Source organism: Plecotus auritus (genome assembly GCF_963455305.1).
Source record: "Plecotus auritus genome assembly, chromosome: 4".
In the NCBI taxonomy this organism is placed as follows: domain Eukaryota; kingdom Metazoa; phylum Chordata; class Mammalia; order Chiroptera; family Vespertilionidae; genus Plecotus; species Plecotus auritus.
This window is the reverse complement of record NC_137775.1, coordinates 151,713,386-151,733,296: the sequence shown is the minus strand read 5'-3', so window position 1 is coordinate 151,733,296 and position 19,911 is coordinate 151,713,386. Positions and strand designations below refer to the sequence as shown.

Sequence of the window (19,911 nt, the reverse complement as noted above, 5' to 3'; positions counted from 1 at the left end):
CTTTCCGACCCGGCCCCGCCCCGCTGTGCAGCCTCAGTTCTGTGCCTCTCACACTCCTACAGACAGTCCCCTGCTCACTTCCATAGCAGTAACGGATAAGGACAGCCTCCTGCGCCTCATGAACCTCAGGAGGTGCCTGTCTCCTCCCTCTCTGAGATTCTCTGTCTCTTTTTCCCTGACTGCGGGTGACAATAACAATCGGGCAAGTCACTGAGCCAACCGCAACCGCACACAGCAGTGACAGCATCTGAACAATGCCACGCCTGTGTACTGCACAATGCTCTAAAGACCCAGAAAAGGCAAATATCAGGAACTGTCCAAGGACAGAAATGTTATTAAAACAGACACAAAAGGAGACATATGTAAAACTTTAAACAATAAAAAAAACTAACTAAATAAAAAAATATGTATACAGATTTCATAGAAAAAATGATTCTGATAAAATACTTTGATTTTTTTAAAAAAGAAACAAATTTATGTCCCATTCAACATGTAAAATCTGTACAAAAATATTGTCTTTGAAAATAATTTGTAATCTGTAGACTTAATACCTGGGAGATGTTGTGATATGTGAATCCCATTTTTTGAGGTATGGGGTCTTCCTTCTCCAAACAGATCTGATCTTCAAAGTTAAAAAAACACATACTATTCTCTGAGATTGCAACTAAATTGTGCAGCTCTGCTAGTGGCCCCTTTTCATTGTATTTAGACCCGTTCTATTAGTTATTTTATACTTTAATCATATTTCTTCCAAAACACTTTCATATTTATATATCTAAATAAATATGATATGAATTGCATAATATATAGTAATTATAACCCGGCACATATCATAAAATCCCCCTGAAAACTCAAGCACCCACCTGGCACCATACACAAATAATACAACATTAATGACTGATTACATGCTGTACTTCACAAACGCATGACTATTTTTAACTACCAATGTGCACTCCTTAATCCCTTCACTTTTCCACCCAGTCCCCACACACTCCTTCCATCGGGCAACCATCAGTTTGTTCTCTGCATCTAAGAGTCTGTTTCTATAAAAACAATGATTTGAAGTTGTGTTTTATTCAACTCTAGCCTCCCAATGCCTAACAAAAACAACTCCCAGAGATGTGATTAAATTCTAAACTGACCTAATAATCTGAAACAGGTGTTCTTTACATGGATCTTAATATGTTTTGTTTTGTTTTTCCAGAAAATGTCTGACTCTATCAGATTTAGGAGTTGGTAAAAATTAATAATTTTGGCAATTTAAAGGGATTAAATATGGAATTAGTTACAGGTATCTATGAAAATAACAAGTTAACATGCATTTGACCTGGTTCTAGGCTTTTATTGGAACAAAATATAGGTAAGAGATAAGAAATAAAATGTAAATTGGAATAGGGCAAAAGTGTCTTCTTTCTCCTTTTATGTGATGCATATTTAAGTGGTACAGAATGAGACCTACTTTCACATAAAATCTTCTGACTTAAACAAAAAACTTACACTTCATTAAAGAATGTAACTCTCGCCTGGCCGACGTGGCTCAGTGGTTGAGCGTCAACCTATGAACCAGGAGGTCACGGTTCGATTCCCAGTCGGGACATATGTGGGCTCGACCCCAGTGTGGGGCGTGCAGGAGGCAGCCAATCAATGATTCTCTCTCATCATTGATGTTTCTATCTCTTTAGTCCTCTTCCTTCCTCTCTGAAATCAATAAAAATATATGTATTTTTAAAAATGTAACTCCCACCTCCATCACCCTTCCTTCTCTGCTTTATTATTCCTCAGAATCTAATCGTTTTTAATATTCCACAGAATTTACTCACTCGTTTACTATCTCTCTCGTCCACTAAACCTCAGGTCCAAAGCAGCCACGGGTGTGTTTCTGCTTTGTTCATTGCTCTACCTCTCGCACCTAGAGATTTCTTTAGTTATTGAACACTGGCTCAATACACTCACTAAATGAATGAGTGGGTAAATGAGTTAATGGACTGGCTTGAAAGGGTCCAGAAACGCCCTAAAATTATAGTAAAATGCAATGTGATTATGTGCATGTGTATATTTCTCTAAGAAGAGGATCCACAGCTTTCATCAGATTTTCAAAAGGGACCAGTATCCAGAAGAGCCTGAGGTGTCCTAGCCAGAAGCACTTTATTTTCATTGCTACTTCATAACTATAATTTTGCTACTGTTATGAATCAAAATGTAAATATCTGTGTTTTCCGATGGTCTTAGGCAACCCTGCTAGCGGTTCTCAACCTGTGGGTCACGATGCACAGGTTGAGAACCGCTGCTGTAGAGCCTAAGACCATCGGAAAACACAGATATTTACATTTCGATTCATAACAGTAGCAAAATTACAGTTATGAAGTAGCAACAAAAATAATTTTATGGTTGGGGGTCACCACAACATGAGGAACTGTATTAAAGGGTCGTGGCATTAAAAAGGTTGAGAACCACAGACTTAGAGTATATATACGGCCACTTGCTTGGCTAAGTAGATGCAATACTTCTAAATGACAGTGGTGCTTTCTGGTGGAGCTGATGTGCTTGAAAGCAAGAGTGAGATTCGAAGAAACTCTAAGGACCATGTGGAGACTGACGAGGAGACTGTTCAGGTATGTTAGGAAACTTTAAATTTGTCTTCGATGGAGATCAATTATATGGGGCACAGCTCTCGGTTCATGGAAGATAGCCAGGATATTTCTGTACCAATCAGAGAATGTGAGATCTTCTTGGCTTACACTCTCATAATGTAATATGGTGGGGTTAATGAGAGAAAAACTATTCCCTTTCATTACTGTAAGGGAGAGAGCCTGGACACCCGAGCTAGTGAGGAGAGAAAATAATGAATGACCTGAGAAGACCTGGAGAGGTATTCCTCCCTCCTCCTGTCTCCTTTCCGGGGGATAGTTAAGGAATTGGGCATTTTCTCACATGTTCTTAACTAAAAAGGAGAAGAAAGCTTCCCTTGAATTATGGGCAAAGGTCTAATAGCCCTGTGCAAAGGCTATTAGTGTACACACAAAAAAAACAACAACACACACACAAAAAAACTAAGGACCACTGGCCTGGCCAGTTCTCAGAGATTCGATACAGTTTCTAGAGTCTCCAAATTATTAGACTGCAAGGATGTCCATCTGTCTTCATGGGGTCACTCACTTCCTCTCTGAAATGAAATCCAACTAAATACACCATTGCTATTTCTGTATGTTTACAAACTGTGGCTCAAAAACAGGAAAAATTTACCCCAATATGCAGCCTACCCATCTTGGCCTCCTGCCCTAACCCTTTTCTTCACAGCTCAACTCCATGCTTCTTATTTCTCTTCATATGGGGTTCTCCAGAAAAAGATTTTTCTGTTCCTCCCATCCTCAAAGTTGAAACACAGAAAAAGGTTTTATCTCTTAATGCCTGAACTCATTCTAAAAAAGTGCTGGTAAGATATTCACGTTAATCAATTCTGTCTACTAGGATTAATACTGTGAGCGTTACTTAGCATCAAATTGACAATGTCAGTTTTTTTATCCCATATCCTTTAAAGAAAAGTAGACACACAGACCCAGATAAAATATTTACCACCACCACACCCATCCATCCACCCACTGCCCCTCCTGCCTCTCCCCACGGTAGATCAGGCCTTCAGGGCCCTCACTCTTTCAACCCATCCCCCACTCCCAACGTCAAGTTCTTTATCTCTCAACTCCTCATAAAGCCTGAGGCTGATGGAAGAGTGGCCAGGGGAGATAGGACATAGGGGAGGGAAAGGAATCTAAGAAAGGAGAAAAGAGAAAAGGGTGCTACTGTAATTGGGAGCCACCCGCAGCTGCCAAAATATAATCTGATTCAGCTAATAACCCTTATGCCAAATGTTAGTACGTTTTAGTCTAAGTAAAACCAGCATATTTAAAGGCCAAGCATTTAATGCCAATCTTAAAGATCTGAAAAGGTTATCTGAAGATTTCTTTTATAGCTTTAGCAGCTTTATCCAAGGATGAAAAACCAAGAGCTCTTGGGCCACGCCCTAACCCTCATAAGACATATTCCAAACACACGCCAGGTTATTCCTTTCTGGAGCATATCATGCACTTTCTTACCTTTGTGACCTTCTCCATGCCACCTAGAAAACCACTGCCAAAATACTTTTTATCTCTCTAGGCCCATGTCAAATATCACTTCCTCCGTGAAGCCATTTCCCGCCCCACCAGTGAGAACTGTTTCCTTTCTTGTACCTCTAAAGTACTCTGCTCCTACCTCTAGTTGCCACTAGGTCAGTACTAAGCTGGTTATTCATATATGTGCTCTACTGTTAAGCCATGAATTTGAGGGCACCTGATTTACTTTATCTGCCCAGAACCTAGCCCTCTGCTTTATCACATAAAAGGGGTCAACAAACTAACTTGAGTGTCATAATACAATTCACAGCAAAGTTACGTTATGTATGTGTGTGTATACAGCGAGTAAATACACAGCCCGTGAAAGGGCCACACGCTACCTCTTTGGAACTCGGAATGCTGCTGTGATCTTTTTCCATGATCAGCCATCTGAGAATATTTGGGATAGAGAGACTTTTCCATGTTGGCCAAGGATTAACAAATCTCCCATCCTTCCCTCTCTCTGATTTAGTTACATCTTCCTCTAGTCTGTAATCCAGTTTGAAACTTTTCCTGGAAAACCTAGAAGAAGTACTTCCTCCAGAATTCCGTGCAGAATTTTGGCGTTTTCTTACTACTTCTTTAGGATATTGGCTGCTTGTCCTCAGGGACTGGTTGCTTTCATTTTCATCCATGTCCTTTGGAGAACTAAAACAGAGGATGAAAAATATTGAATTTAATATAAAGGCATTAAAACATATTACATAGTGTATTTCTTAGCCAATAAAAATTTCCTCAAACTTATAAAAATATTATGTCCCTATTAACTCAAATTTTCTTCTTGTAAAATGCAAGTTTAGAATCCAGTATTACTGCATGCTAAATAGAAAAGATGTTTACCAATTCCTGCCAAACCTTTTAAAAATCCATATCAGCAGTAATCAAAACCAATCTGGTCCACCAGCCAGCATTTAAACGTGAAATTTTCCATTTCGATGACATCTTGTAGAATAAATTAAAGCACCTTCATGAATCTGTAATATTTTCATACCTGAATTTTAAAATATTATTAATAACTTAGTAAGGAATACCTTAGTTCCTTGAGGATACCTCAGTAATTCAAGTGATTTACATAAGACCCACTAGGCCTAGTTATTTTTACTTTGAAGATCATCTGTTTCCATGCCCCCTGAAAAGTACAATGAGTCCAAATCACAAGAAAGGAGAATAACAACATATTCAGAGGCATTTTAATAAAGTAGTTAAGAGGTGAACAATACAAATTGGAATTAATTCAGATTTAGAACTGCAAAGTCAGAGTATAGCCTAGGTAAATTTCCTGATCTCTCATGTATAAAATGGAGATAATAACACTTCCTGCTTGTGGGGTTTATTGAGAGGATTTGAAAAGCTAATAAAAGTAAAATACTTAGAAATGTGTATACAACAAATATAATACACATGTATGCACATGATAACAACTGCTGTTGCTGACCTTGTTATCACTGCTGCCACCACCACCACTTAACACAAGGCACTGAAATCCTTGATTTTGAACTATATACTCCAAACACAAAATCCTATCTAATAAAAGAGTAATATGCAAATTAACCATCACTCTGCTACATCCACAAGCCATGCCCACCAGCCAATCAGGAGTGAATATGCAAATAAACCCAACCAAGATGGCTGCAGCCACAGAGAGTAGGAGGGAGGCTTGCGTTTCCCTGGCAATGGAAGAAGCCAAGCTTTCCACCTGCCCTTGCTGGCCCAGGCCTCCACTCAATGCTACAAAGTTTCAATGATAGAAGATACATAAACCCAAACAGAAATGGTGGCAGCCACGGAGCTGGAGAGAGCAGGAGGCTAGGGTTGCCCGCGGCGATGGAGGAAGCCAAGTTTCTGCAGACCTGGACTGCTTTGGCCTCCACTTAAGGCTACAAAGTTTCAATTATAGAAGACACATAAATCCCAACAGAAATGGCTGCCACCACAGAGTGAGCAGAAGGCTTGGCTCCACTCCAGGCTACAAAGTGTCAATTGTAGAAGATAAATAAATCCCAGATCCCAGGGCCTCTGCTTGGGTGTCCGGCAGGCGTGGCCAGCCTGCAAACCACCACAGGCCCCTTGCCCAGGCCGCCCCACACCCCAAGGGAACCCCACCCTGATCCGGGACACCCTTCAGGGAAAACCCGCTGGCCCCCAGCCATGCACCAGGCCTCTATCTAATAAAAGAGTAATATGCAAATTGACCATCACTCCAACACACAAGATGGCTGCCCCCATGTGGTCAAAGATCCTGCCCCCATGTGGACACAAGATGGCTACCACAAGATGGCCAGCTGGGGAGGGCAGTTGGGAGGAACCAGGCCTGCAAGGAAGGGCAGTTGTGGGCGATCAGGCCAGCAGGGGAGGGCAGTTGGGAGAGACCAGGCCTGCAAGGGAGGGCAGTTGGGGTGATCAAGCCTGCTGGGAAGGGCAGTTAGGGGTGACCCAGCTGGCAGAGGAGGGAAGTTGGGGGTGACTGGGTCTGCAGGGGAGAGCAGTTGGGGGGTACCAGGCCTCCAGGGGAGAGCAGTTAGGGGTGACCAGGCCTGCAGGGGAGGGTAGTTAGGGGTGACCAGGCCTACAGAGGAAGGCAGTTAGGGGCAAACAGTCTGGCAGGGGAGCAGTTAGGCATCAATCAGGCTGGCAGGGGAGTGGTTAGGGCAGGGGTGGGCAAACTTTTTGACTCGAGGGCCACAATGGGTTCTTAAACTGGACCGGAGGGCCGGAACAAAAGCATGGATGGAGTGTTTGTGTGAACTAATATAAATTCAAAGTAAAGGAGCAGAGGGGAGAGCAAGAGAACCCTCCGTTCTTTCAGCTCCGCGGGCCGGATAGAACAGCCGAACGGGCCGGATCCGGCCCACTGGCCGTAGTTTGCCCACGGCTGGGTTAGGGGGTGATCAGGCTGGCAGGCAAAAGCGGTTAGGGGCAATCAGGAAGACAGGCAGGCGAACAGTTGGGAGCCAGCAGTCCTGGATTGTGAGAGGGATGTCCGAGTGGGATCGGGCCTAAATGGGCAGTCGGACATCCCTCAAGGGGTCCCAGACTGGAGAGGGTGCAGGCTGGGCTGAGGTACACCACCCCCCGCCGTGCACGAATTTCATGCACCGGGCCTCTAGTGATAAATAATGTACTAAGAATATGCATTCATCTGCCATGAATTTCATTTCTTTCCTATTTCCTAAACAAATATTTGCTTTCTTTCTAGTTTAAATACAATGCATACACTTAATACATTATAATCCTAAGGAAATAAGCACAATAACGGAAAGCCAAATATTATTTTTATGGCTTCAGTAGTGTTTAAATAGAAATATTATCCAGGAGAAAAAGGGAAAGAACAAACCCTAGGATGAAAACATTCACTGAACCAAACTTTTTTTTTTTTTTTCAAACTGTTAGGAGTAAATAGTCTACAATCTAGAGAATAATCAGTGTTCAGAAAAGAAACCAGAGCTGACAAAAGCACTCGCTGCTGCTCAGCCTTCTCTGTTTGTGGGAGAACCTATAAGCTAAGAGAGTCTAATGAGCTTTATATCTTGGGCAAATAACTTTCTCACCTGTTAAATCCCTACTTACCTCATAGGGTTTCAGATGATTAAATGATATAACACACATAAAGTGCTTTCATTCACCAAATGTTAATTCTCTTTTTCCCCTTTCCCAGCTAACTGGCCACTCATCTAAATTCTTTAAATTCTATTAGAAAACCAAGGGTCTGGCTGAGTTATGCCCATTCTTCTCATAGAATTGCTCCACCCAGGTTATTAAGTTCAGGCCCAGGCCTTTACAAAAGGAAGAAACAAAGACCACCATCCATTTGAACCCCACTTCATTTAACAGAGGTAAACACACAAGTTTAGAGACTAAGTAATTCCCAAGATAATATGTCTAAAAGATAGGAGAGCAGTTTGTGAGACATGTGCATAAGTCTACATATATACACATATATTCATATACAGGGTGCCTCCAAAAAATGTCTATACACTCTAACAACTGACAGCTCAACTTTCAAAATGAAATGTATTTTAATAAACACTGTCTATATAATACACATGTAATTCTACCAACTATATAATACATTTTGGGCTCATTATTTTAAACAATCAGAGGATAGGGAGAAAGGAGAAAAGGGTACTTGGCATCAAAAAACACAAAAACAAAGTCAAAACAGGGCTTTTAGACAGCATCCACTTGTCTAATGCAGCTGGGACATAAGAAGCAAGAAAGGCTTGTGAGAGTCGAGATGGTAAAGGTGTGAAGGGTCATTAGACAGTGGGACTAGATTTGGGGCCTGGACTGAGACATTAAGAGGTTTGGTTACACTGTAGGCAATGGAGAAAAACTGAAGGTGCTTAAAAAGGGGTGTATTTACAGAAGACAATCTAGTATTAGGACAAAAACAAAGGGGTATGGCTAAAAACTGGAGCTAGGAAGACAAAATAATGAGTAGGAAGCAGAAAAATCACTAATAGCAAAGCCCTATGCTACATGGTCTACACCAGGCGTCCTCAAACTACGGCCCGCGGGCCACATGCGGCCCGCCGAGGACATTTATCCGGCCCGCCGGGTGCCGCTGCCTGTCCTGCTTAGCAGCCGACTCGTCCTGGGCCCGCAGTGCGCATAGGAATTAGTTCATAATTGTTTTTTTAAACTATATTCCGGCCCTCCAACGGTCTGAGGGACAGTGAACTGGCCCCCTGTTTAAAAACTGTGAGGACCCCTGGTCTACACATTTCACTTAAACTACTGCTCCCACCAAAATTTCAAGGTGGGTAATGTAATCCCCAGTTTTTAACTGAAGCTCTGAGAGGTAGACAGCAGTCACTGATGAGGCAGTGACAATGAGAAGAGAAAGAACAGAAAAAACCCAAGAGTCAATAACGAAGCCGAATCTCTAAGACTTCAGAGTCTCGGGATAGTCCAAAACTTTGTACAATTTGTAAGGCAGGTGGGGATGAGGTGGGGGTTACAATAGTGGGAGGAATCAGAAGTGGCAGCACCACTAACCAAATAAAAGAATTAGGGGAAAGCAAGTATTTGGAGTATGGACGAGAAGGTGGATTCCGACCCAGAGCGTCTGAAGTGGGGTTTGAGGTCATGGGGAAGCAAGAATTCAAGCAGAAGTGCTCACTGACACCCAGTGGAAATGGATGATGCTGGGATCCAGGTTGCTATAGGGGTGATAAAAGTGAGAGTAAGATAACAGAGAGGTTTCCAGGAGCCTGGAGAGTAAAATGAGAGTGAGAAATGGTTTCAGCGCTGTTTTCTCCCTGAACAATAAACTTTTTCAAAGTTGTCTATTCATGCTATCCCCATTTCCTCACCTCCCATCCACTCAGGTTCTCACCCCAAATCAATCAGGGGAAAAGGGCTCTTTATCAAAATAGCCATCCTTTCTTAACATACCCCCTCATCCAACACACACACACAAAATCCACTCTTCTGGAGCGATCTTTTTAAAGGAAAATTTGGTAGAAAACAAACAAAAAGGGGAAACCTCCAGAGCCCTTTGGTCTCAGAATGAGGGCAAAGTTCAGTAAGATGGTGTGTTTCTAGCCCACGTTCAGTTCCTCTGCTCCGAACAGTGGCCTTCGTCTATTTCCTCAGGACCACTACTGCTATTAACAGAGCCTGGGCACATGATGTTTTAAAATATCCTTGCCGTGAGAGGAGGGAATGTATGGACACAGATATTCACAGGATTATGAATTACTATGAAAGTTGTTCAAGCAACACAAAACGCTGGCATTCAGACACACCATTTCACACTATGCACTGTTAAGTGTGAAATGTTGGGAAGGAGCAGAAGGACATAAAAACATGAACCGTGACAATCTGGACTTGTTCTTTTGGAGGAAAAGTACTGGAAGTCCATTTGGTGAGTGTGCAAAAGGTACTCCAGGGACAAAGTAAGCCTCAGCTGGGGGGATGTATGGAGCCTGCCCAAGGGGCGGGTCATATCAGCCTTCCGGTCACTCGGCAATGGATACAGCCACAATCTCACAAGAGTCATCCTAAATGACAGGAAAACTAGAAATGAGTATGGACAAAAAAGGGGTCACATACTTACTAAACCTGACAAGCTCAGGGGAAGTGGCATGGTGGGCCTTCCAAACTCAGAACCTGAAAGTAGCCACATGGTTACTAACTACAAAGTGAGTCATGGCTGGCAGTCACATCCTAGGCCTGTAGCTTCCTTGACAAAGGTCAATCGTTACCTTAAGTAAGCCTATCCATTGTCTTTCTGCATCTAAGATAACATACCCTTGGAATGTCAAAGTCACCCCCCCTTTTTCCAGACCCCTCAGGGTACACCCACAGCACCAGAGCAAGAGACCACAGAGCGCCTCATTGTTATCTTTCCCCCATATGCCATCTCTACGTGCTGTAAATGTTACTAGTAACTATGCTACCCCCACCAAGGTAAAAGAAGTTTTTGTCTGTCTGTTGTACTCTTGATCCAATCTCAGAGATTTCCCCACTTTGCTTTCTTCTGCCTCCTTAATCTATCACCGATGAATTTCACATACAACCCTTAGGTCTCCTCCTTTGATGGTAAAGTATAAAATAGGCTGCAGCCTGGCCTATGGGGCTTAGTGGTTGAGTGTTGACCTAGGAACCAGGAGGTCATGGTTGTATTGCCAGTCAGGGAGCATGCCTGGGTTGGAGGCTCAATCCCCAGTAGGGGGAGTGCAGGAGGCAGCTGATCAATGAATCTCTCTCATCATTGATGTTTTTGATGTTTCTCTTTCGCTTCTTCTCTGAAATCAATAAAAATATATTTTTTAAAAAACAAAACTTTAAAATATGCTGCAAAACTGTTGCCATTATCTTGAGCATTTTCTCAATCTGTTAAGATTTTGCTTCCTAGCAACTGTCAGTTTGACTCAAATAAACTCATAAAAATTCTCTACAGGTTTGGACATTTCTTATATCCGCATGAGGAAGAGTGGGTTCTATGTGTGGTGCTATTCACTAGATAATAAGGAGAAATAGTGAGAGAGAGAAAGACAGGCATAAAAAATAAAAATTGTGATAAATTAAGTACCTATCAATAATAACGTTAAATGTTAAGTGGCTTAAATGCTCCAATAAAAAAGATACAGGGTAGCTGAATGGGTAAGAAAACATGACTCATATATATACTGTCTACAAGAGACCCACCTCAGAACAAAAGACTCACAGAGAATGAAAGTGAAGGGATGGAAAAAAAATTTCCAAGCAAATGGAAACGAAAAAAATGTTGGGGTAGCAATACTTGTATCTGACAAAAGACTTCAAAATGAAGACCACAACAAGAGACAATGAAGGTCACTACATAATACTAAAGGGATCCACAGAGGTCAATGACACTGACAAGGCTCCTAACCTTATGAATTTGGCCAACAAGTTAAAAGGCCCTGATACCACCAGAGCAGGTAATGGAAAGCAAGAAAGTCACTGGAGAGGTTACTTGAGCCCTGATTCATTTATGAATGAATGTGGCAGAAGGACAGACGTTATTCGGCTCTGGATGTCAGCCTTGCCAGTCCTTTGTGAGAAAAAGGTAAATGACCAAAAACAAACCAACAATGTTGGTTTTTACAAGGAAGCAAAACCCTGGGGCCTGACCCTGTTCAGCCCATCTCCTGACAGTGTAACAACAGGTTCAGAGTGAAGGCCTTGAGACATCCCCAAAATGTCAACTAACAGAATCTTGAGGTTTAAAGAAACTTAGAGATCTCTGAGTTCAATTCAGTATATTTTAAGAATACCAGGAAGTCAACTAATATTGGACAAGGGAGCCACGAATACTTAATGAGGAATAGACAGCTTTTCAATAAATGGTGCTGCAACAGTTGGATATTCACTTGTAAAAGAATGAAACTGAACCCATATCTTATGCCACTCACGAAAATTAACTCAAAATGGATTAAAAGACTTACATAAGCTGAAACCATAGAATTTCTAGAAGAAAACAGGAATAAAGTTCCTTGACATGGGTCTTGGTAATAATTTTTTTCTATGGCACCTAAAGCACAAGCAACAAAATAAAAAATAAACCAAGTGGGACTGCCATCAAACTAAAAAGCTTCTGCACAGCAAAGAAAACCATCAACAAAGTGATAAGACAACCTATGGAATGAGAAACAGTAATTGTAAACCACATATCTGATACTACGCTTATCAGATATATCCAAAATAGATAAAGAACTCATGCCCAGGCCAGTGTGGCTCAGCTGGTTGGGACACCGAGGGGTTGCCAGTTCCATTCCCGGTCAGGGCACATGCCAGGGTTATGGGCTCTATAGGAGCCAGCCAATCAATGCTCTCACATCGATGTTTCTCTCTCTCCCTCTCCCTTCTTCTTTCTCTCAATATCAATTTAAAAAACAACACACCTTTAAATAAAGAACTCACACAACTGAATAGCAAAAAAACAAATAACCCAATTAAAAATGGGCAAAGGACCTGATTAGACACTTCAAAGAAGATATACAAAAGGCTAATAAGATGTTCAAAATCACTAGTCATTAGGGAAATACAAATTAAAATCACAAATGAGATATAATCTCACATGTTAGAATGGCCATCAACAAAAACACAAGGGATAACTAAGACTGGTGTGGATGTGGAGAAAAGGGAAGCCTTGTACATTGTGGTGGGAATGTAAATTGGTGCAGCCACTATGAAAACAGTATAGAGGATCCTCAAAAAATTAAAAATAGAACTACCATATGATCCAGCAATTCTACTTCTGGGAATATATCCAAAGGAAACAAAAACACTAATTTGAGCCCCAGCAGGTTTTGCTCAGTAATTAGAGCTTCAGCCCTTGGACCAAAGGGTCTTGGGTTCCATTCCCAGTCAAGGGCATGTACCAAGGGTGCAAGTTCGATCCTCAGTCCTTGGGGAAGGCAACCAGTCTATGTGTCTGTTTCACATGGATGCCTCGATGTCTCTCTCTCTTTTTCTTTCTGCCTCTCCTCCCTCCCTTCCACTCTCTCTCTAAAGATCAATGGGAAAAAATATCCTTGGTGAGGATTAAAAACAAAGAAACAAACAAAAAACCACACCTATTTGTATGGCATGTACATACGATGAAATATTTATTCAGCCATAAAAAAATGAAGAAATCCTACCATTTGTGACAACATGAGTAGACCTGAAGGCACTATGATAAATAAGTCAGACAGAGAAAGCCAAATACTGTATGATCTCCTTTATATGTGGAACTTTTTTTTTTTTAATATATTTTATTGATTTTTCACAGAGAGGAAGGGAGAGGGATAGAGAGTTAGAAACATCGATGAGAGAGAGACATCGATCAGCTGCCTCCTGCACACTCTCCACTGGGGATGTGCCCGCAACCAAGGTACATGCCCTTGACCGGAATCGAACCTGGGACCCTCCAGTCCGCAGGCCGACGCTCTATCCACTGAGCCAAACCAGTCAGGGCTATATGTGGAACTTTTTTAAAAACCCAAACTCATAGAAAAGGAACAGGGGGTAGGGAAATTGGAGGTAAAAGGTACAAATTTCCAGTTAGAACATAAATAAGTACTAGGAATGTAATAATGTAAAACATGATGACTATAGGTAACACTGCTATATGATAAATAGGAAATTTGTTAAGAGAGTATCTAAGAAAGTTTTTTTCTATTTTATTTTTTAAAACTTTTTTTTAATGCTCACCTGAAGGCATGTTTTTAGAGGGAAGGGAGGGAGGAGAAGAGAGGGAGAGAAGGAGAGAGAAAAAGAGGGAGGGGGAGAGAAAGAGAAACACTGGTAGGCTGCCTCGCATACACACTGACCAGGGGTCGAATCTGCAACCTTCTGGATGATGCTGCAGCCCACTGAGCCACACCAGCCCGGGAACTCTTTTATTTTCACTGTATCTAGTAGGCAGACAGACATGAGCAGAGCAAGGACCATGGGCTAGATATACTAAAGGTCACCAGGGAAGAAAGCCCTGGGTGACTAGCAACAGACAATTGTAGTGTGAGACCTCATCCCCAGGTGACCTTTCCTCCCCTAGCATAGGTATCACTAGTCATATGGTTTGGAGCCCCTGACTTCATATCACTGGTCATTTGCTAGTCATTCGGTTTCAACCCATTGACTTTTCCTCCCTAGAGATAATATCTAGGCCTCAGTTTCAGCTCCAGGCCCAGAAAAGCAGCAAAAACAGACAAGTGACGCCATGGCTGACCTCAGGACCAGGTACATTGAATACTGACCCCCTGCCCTGGCACCAATCAGTGGGGATCAGGACCCTGAAAGGACACATCTGGAAAGCTGCTGAATATTCTATTGAGATCTTCCCCCTGGGACCACTCCTAAGAACCCCACCATGCTCCCTCCTGGGAGCACACCCATGCCTTTCCCTCCTCCTCCCTCTCCCCATCTTCCAAAGCGCCTCACCTTTGTCTTCCTCACTTCTAAGCTCCAAGGGCCCTTCCTTTGCCTCTATAACTTGTTTCCTAAGCCCATTTCTTCTACAAATTTCTACGTCTACCTCTGTGATTTTCTAAATAAGTGTCCTCCTATAGTTTGAGTTTTGGCTCTAAATTCTCTTTTTAGCCAGAACTCAAGTACCAACGTTGCTGAACCCAATTCCGGTCGGACTCCACCAGTCAGACACTTGGTGCCGTTCTCGCCAATGCCAATATATCCATAAGATAAATGTTAGCTGAACATATTGTGGTAATCATTTCACAATACCTGTAAATCAAACCGTCATGCTGTACGTCTTAAACTTATACAGTGATGTCAATTATTTCTCAATAAAACTAGTGGGAGGGAGAATGCCAAGATGCAGTAAATCATAAAAGCACATCAAAAGTGGATATAATTAAAATCTCACTACCAAGAAAAGAAGCACAAAGGATTTAAAACATTTGAAAATAAGTACTTCTCAACTTGGCACCCTTGTCATCCTTTTTAAGTCTTTGTTTCCTTGTCGGGTGCCTGTTCCTGGGTTACTGGACAAAATGTACATAATGTTTAGCCCAGTGTGTGGCACACACACAGCCACAATGACTGCAAGCCACTGTTCTATTATGTTCTAAACACTGTTTAGTAAGGTTAGTGGGATACAGATTCCATTTTGAAATGTCTACATTAAGGGCAATAGCATGAATCAACTGAAATGGAATAAACTCTGAAATGTGTTTTTGTTCTTATATTTGAGTAAGAGAAGCCCTGGTCTTCCTTAAAACAAATAGGAAACCACAATTCCCCACAGGAACCTATACAACCCCACAGGTCCTTGCGGCCTCACCAATTCCCCTGGATTCACCAAGAGGTCCTCATAAATCTTGATAGTGTCCTGTTCGGAAAACAATAATCTTCTCCCCTTACTGCCCCCACAGAGCAAAAATGTGCAAACTCAGGATACTAACAGCAGCCACATCTACAACCAGCACTGTCCCCAGAGTTTGAGCCCATTACCAAGATTCTTCTTTGCATCAAAGGAAAAATTCCCTACAACAGGAACAGGCAAAATAGGCAAGCAAGGTCAGTTCTAGCTCAATGTCCCCTAAAGCCACGGTCGCCAACCTTTCGGACCTCATGGACACCAGTGGTCCACGGACCGCCGGTAGGCGACCGCTGCTCCAAAAGTTTCCTCCTTTGTGTTTTACATCTCCTACTCAAGTGACTTGACTCTTCAGTCATCAAAACAGATTTTCAAGGAAGGATCTGATCTCCATTATGACTGATATGGACCAATTGGGACTCCTCCCTAGAAGAGGACAGCTGGGTGCAAAGCTTTAAACCTGTGATTCTCAATGCTGGCTGCACATCAGAATTACAGATGCTCCTCGACTTACAATAGGATTATGTCCAAATAATCCTATTGTAGATTGAAAATATCAGAAGTCAAAAATGCATTTAATACACCTATTTAATACATCATAGCTTAACATGGGCTACCTTAAACGTGCTCAGACACATTTCCCTACAGTTGGGCAAAATCATCTAACACCAAGCCTATTTTATAATAAAGTGTTGAATATCTCACGTAATTTATTGAATAGTGTACTGAAAGTGAAAAACAGAATGGTTGGTTGAGTACTCACCATTAATGTACACAGCTGAAAGCATGCTGGCCCTAAAGAATGCTTGAGGCACTGAACTAAACAAACAACAATGCTGACAACACAGTACACTCTAGAGTCTCGGTTGTTTACCCTCATGTTTGGGTGGCTGACTGGGAAATATGCTTGCTGCCCAGCATCAAAAAAGAGCATCCTACCACATATTGCTAGTCTGAGAAAAGTTCAAAATTCCAAGTACAGTTTCTACTGAATATATATTGCTTTTGCACCATCGTAAAGTTAAAAAATCATAAGCTGAACCATTATAAATTAGGGACCTGTGGAGTTTTTTAAACGACATCTGAGGATGTAAATCAAAATGTCAGGTGGGAGCTCCCAAGTAGTTTTTAAAAGTTCTGTGGGTAGCCCTGGCTGGTTTGGCTCAGTGGATGGAGCGTCGGCCTGTGGACTGAAGGGTCCCGGGTTCGATTCCAGTTGAGGACATGTGCCTTGGTTGCAGGCGCATCCCCAGTTGGGGGTGTGCAGGAGGCAGCTAATCGATGTTTCTAGCTCTCTATCCCTCTCCCTTTCTCTTTGTAAAAAAATCAATAAAATATATATTTTTTTAAAAAAAAGTTCTGTGGGTATTCTGATTATCTAGGCAAGGTTAAGAACTATTACTAGTTATTGGCACAAAGGTAGGATAGGCATTTAGGAAGGACCAAAGGGACTTTCTGGTAACCCCAAATTTATGCCAGCCTGGTACCTGCCAATCATAAAACCTATTCTTCCTCCCTGTCCCATACTACAAGTTACAGAGGCAGCATAACCCAAAGATGGTTTCACAGGTCTGGCACTGGGAAGACTACATTGCTAAGGACAAAGTTTGATAGGTCACAGACTTGTACACAGTCCGGCTGAGTCACAAATTCGACTCTGTGTGCACAGGAAGCCAAACCGAAAAAAGGAAAGACAATCAGTGATGGTTCACATTGCCTACAATAACCCACAGCAGCCTGTACATGATGAGTACTCAATAAATATTTACTGGGTGAATAAATAACAAATAGGAGCCAGGTAAACTCATTTTTTATTGGGATAAAGTAATTGTTTTTGAAAAGCTCTCTTGGGAATTGAATTATAACAGAAGCAAAAGTAACCAAAGGGCAATGAGACAAAACTCAACAAAGGGCCCAGCCAGGTGTAGCTCAGCTGTTGAGCGTCGATTCAGGAACCAAGAGGTCACCAGTTCGATTCCCAGTCAGGGCATATGCCCAGGTGGCTGGCTCGATCCCCAGCGGAGGGGCACGCAGGAGGCAGCCAAGCAATGATTCTCTCTCATCATTGATGTTTCTATCTCTCCCTCTCCCTTCCTCTCTGAAATCAATAAAAAAAAAAAAAACTCAACAAAGGACATTCCCACTAATTCTACTAATTATAGAAATAAAAATTGAAAAATCTTGGGGAATACTTTAGTTGAACTCTATGGTGGTAAAAGTGGTGACACTGTCGTAAAGACTAGAAGATGCCCTTTTCTCCTCAGTAACAACCCCCGTTTTACTTAGGGTAGCTATGTAAACAACACTTCCCAGCTTTCCAGCTAGAAATGGCATATTGATCGTGGTGATATAATTATAGGGTGTCCCAAAAAAATGTACATACACTTTAACAGCTGATAACTTACTTAATGTCCACTCCTTTTCAGGTTTAACTGGCTTGAAATAATGGGTGAAGCCAGACTAAGCTGTGAACAAAGAAATTTTATCCTAAAGTGCCACCAGACTTCTATGGGGATTCATAAAAGATAAAGTTTACAGTACAAAACCAGCAACAGTCGACAAATTGAGGGCACAAAAATACCAAACAAAATGATTCTTGATGTTTGTGATCCCATTACTTCACATTATCAGTAGTGCCTGGACCAGAATGGTCATCAGTTTGAAAAGAGGCATTGACAAGAAAAAATTATTCATTTCTGTAGCTTCTTTTAAATTTTGAAAATGACTATTTAATAAACACTGACTTTATAATCATTCAAAGTGCATATACTTTTTGGGGGACAGGCTGTATTCTATTACTTTTGGGGGGACAGGCTGTATTCTATTTAACTGTAAATTGTTATCAATTAGTTACACAGAAAAGAACCAACAACAAGTAAAAAATCAATTCTAGCCCTGGCTGGTGTGGTTCTGTTGGTTGGAGTATCCTCCCATACACCAAAAGGTTGCCGGTTCAACCCCTGGTCAGAGCACATATAGGAGGCAAACCAAAGTATGTTTCTCTCCCCCCTCCCCACTTCTCTCTAGAAACAATGAACATATCCTAAGGTGAGGATTTTTAAAAATTAGTTCTATATTTCAGTCAAATAAACAGAAAAAATAAATGGGGTCTTGAAGATATTTTCCCTGCTTTGAAAAGATGTCTACGTTCATCCAGCATATAACCACCTGGCATTTTATCCTCCCAAAAGGGAAGACTTATTAATCAAGTCCCACAAAGTGACCAACACATCCAGTATGTCCGGGACTTTCCAGTCTTAGCACTGAGAGTCCTGCATCCTGGGAACCCCCTTAGTCCCAGGAAAACCTGGACCTCAAGGTACCATATAAATGCATAGTTACGTCTTCAACAAAACGTATTAAAACGTGGGCAGTGTATTCAAAATTGGAGATGAGCATATTCTAAAGTATGATTTTAAGATATCTGAGCAGCTAGCAAAAAGAAATTATACAGCTCTAGATAATCATACTTAACCAAGAGAATGTTGCTGAGAATATCAAGTTTGTCAAATTCCAATAGTGTGGTGAAGGCCTGGGGAAGGGGGACATCTGTAATACTTCAACAATAAAAATAAAAATAAAACAACTTTTTAAAAGTTTGTCAAATCCTTCATTGTGATGATATTCAGTATGTGCAGCCAGTTAAAAAAAAGGGGGCGGGGCTCCAAATAGCACACACACATTTACACACACTGGATATTTCATCTACATATAAAATTGAGACACCATATAAAGAAAGAATGAGAAAAGAATCAAATTTCATCCAAAAAATTTTAAGTATCTCATCTCTGTGAAATGGTGGAAAAGCCCAATTTTGATGTTTCAGTCTTGTGACATCATGACAGGTTAAAAAGTCTCGTACAGGTAGAAACAGGAAATCTGTAAGTTTCAAGAGCTTGAACTGGCACATACTCTCAAAGGTCCTTTCCAACTTGAACATTCCATGACTGCGTGACCCCTTCACAGATGAAGTCAAGCCAAAGTTACACCATTCCAGGGGTCCAGTTCTGGCTGGCGATGGAGCCTGGACTGTTTATTAGCCATGTTCTCATCTTAAGTATACTTACAAACACTTAGAACCAAAGGAGTGTATGGTCAGCATGGAAAGATAAATGACACATTTCACCTCATGTGAGGTATTTTACTTAGTTTATATCATAAACAGATAAACTGGCCTCAAGTTTAAAAAAATGACTTTGAGTACTGCCGGCGTGGCTCAGTGGTTGAGCATCAACCTATGAACCAGTAGGTCACGGTTGGATTTCCCGTCCGTGCACATGCCGGGGTTGCGGGCTCCATCCCAGTTGGGGGCATGCAGGAGGCAGCCCATCCATGATTCTCTCTCATCATTGATGTTTCTACCTCTCTCTCCTTCTCTCTTCCTCTCTGAAATCTATATATATATATATATATATATATATATATATATATATATATAAATTTTTTTTAAAAAAAGGACGTTGAATCTACAAA

General features: G+C 41.5%; 1 protein-coding gene across 5 annotated transcripts in view; it reads right to left on the bottom strand.

Moving 5' to 3' along the window:
* Positions 1-19,911, bottom strand: part of NAPEPLD (N-acyl phosphatidylethanolamine phospholipase D) — a 74,826-nt gene that overhangs the window by 21,215 nt on the left and 33,700 nt on the right. For all 5 annotated transcript variants that reach the window (XM_080665957.1, XM_080665954.1, XM_080665955.1 and 2 more), the window contains one exon: positions 4,490-4,796. In XM_080665957.1, the coding sequence (XP_080522083.1) occupies positions 4,490-4,783 (294 nt within the window). In that variant the 5' untranslated portion in view covers positions 4,784-4,796. The remainder of the gene's footprint in view (positions 1-4,489; positions 4,797-19,911) is intronic.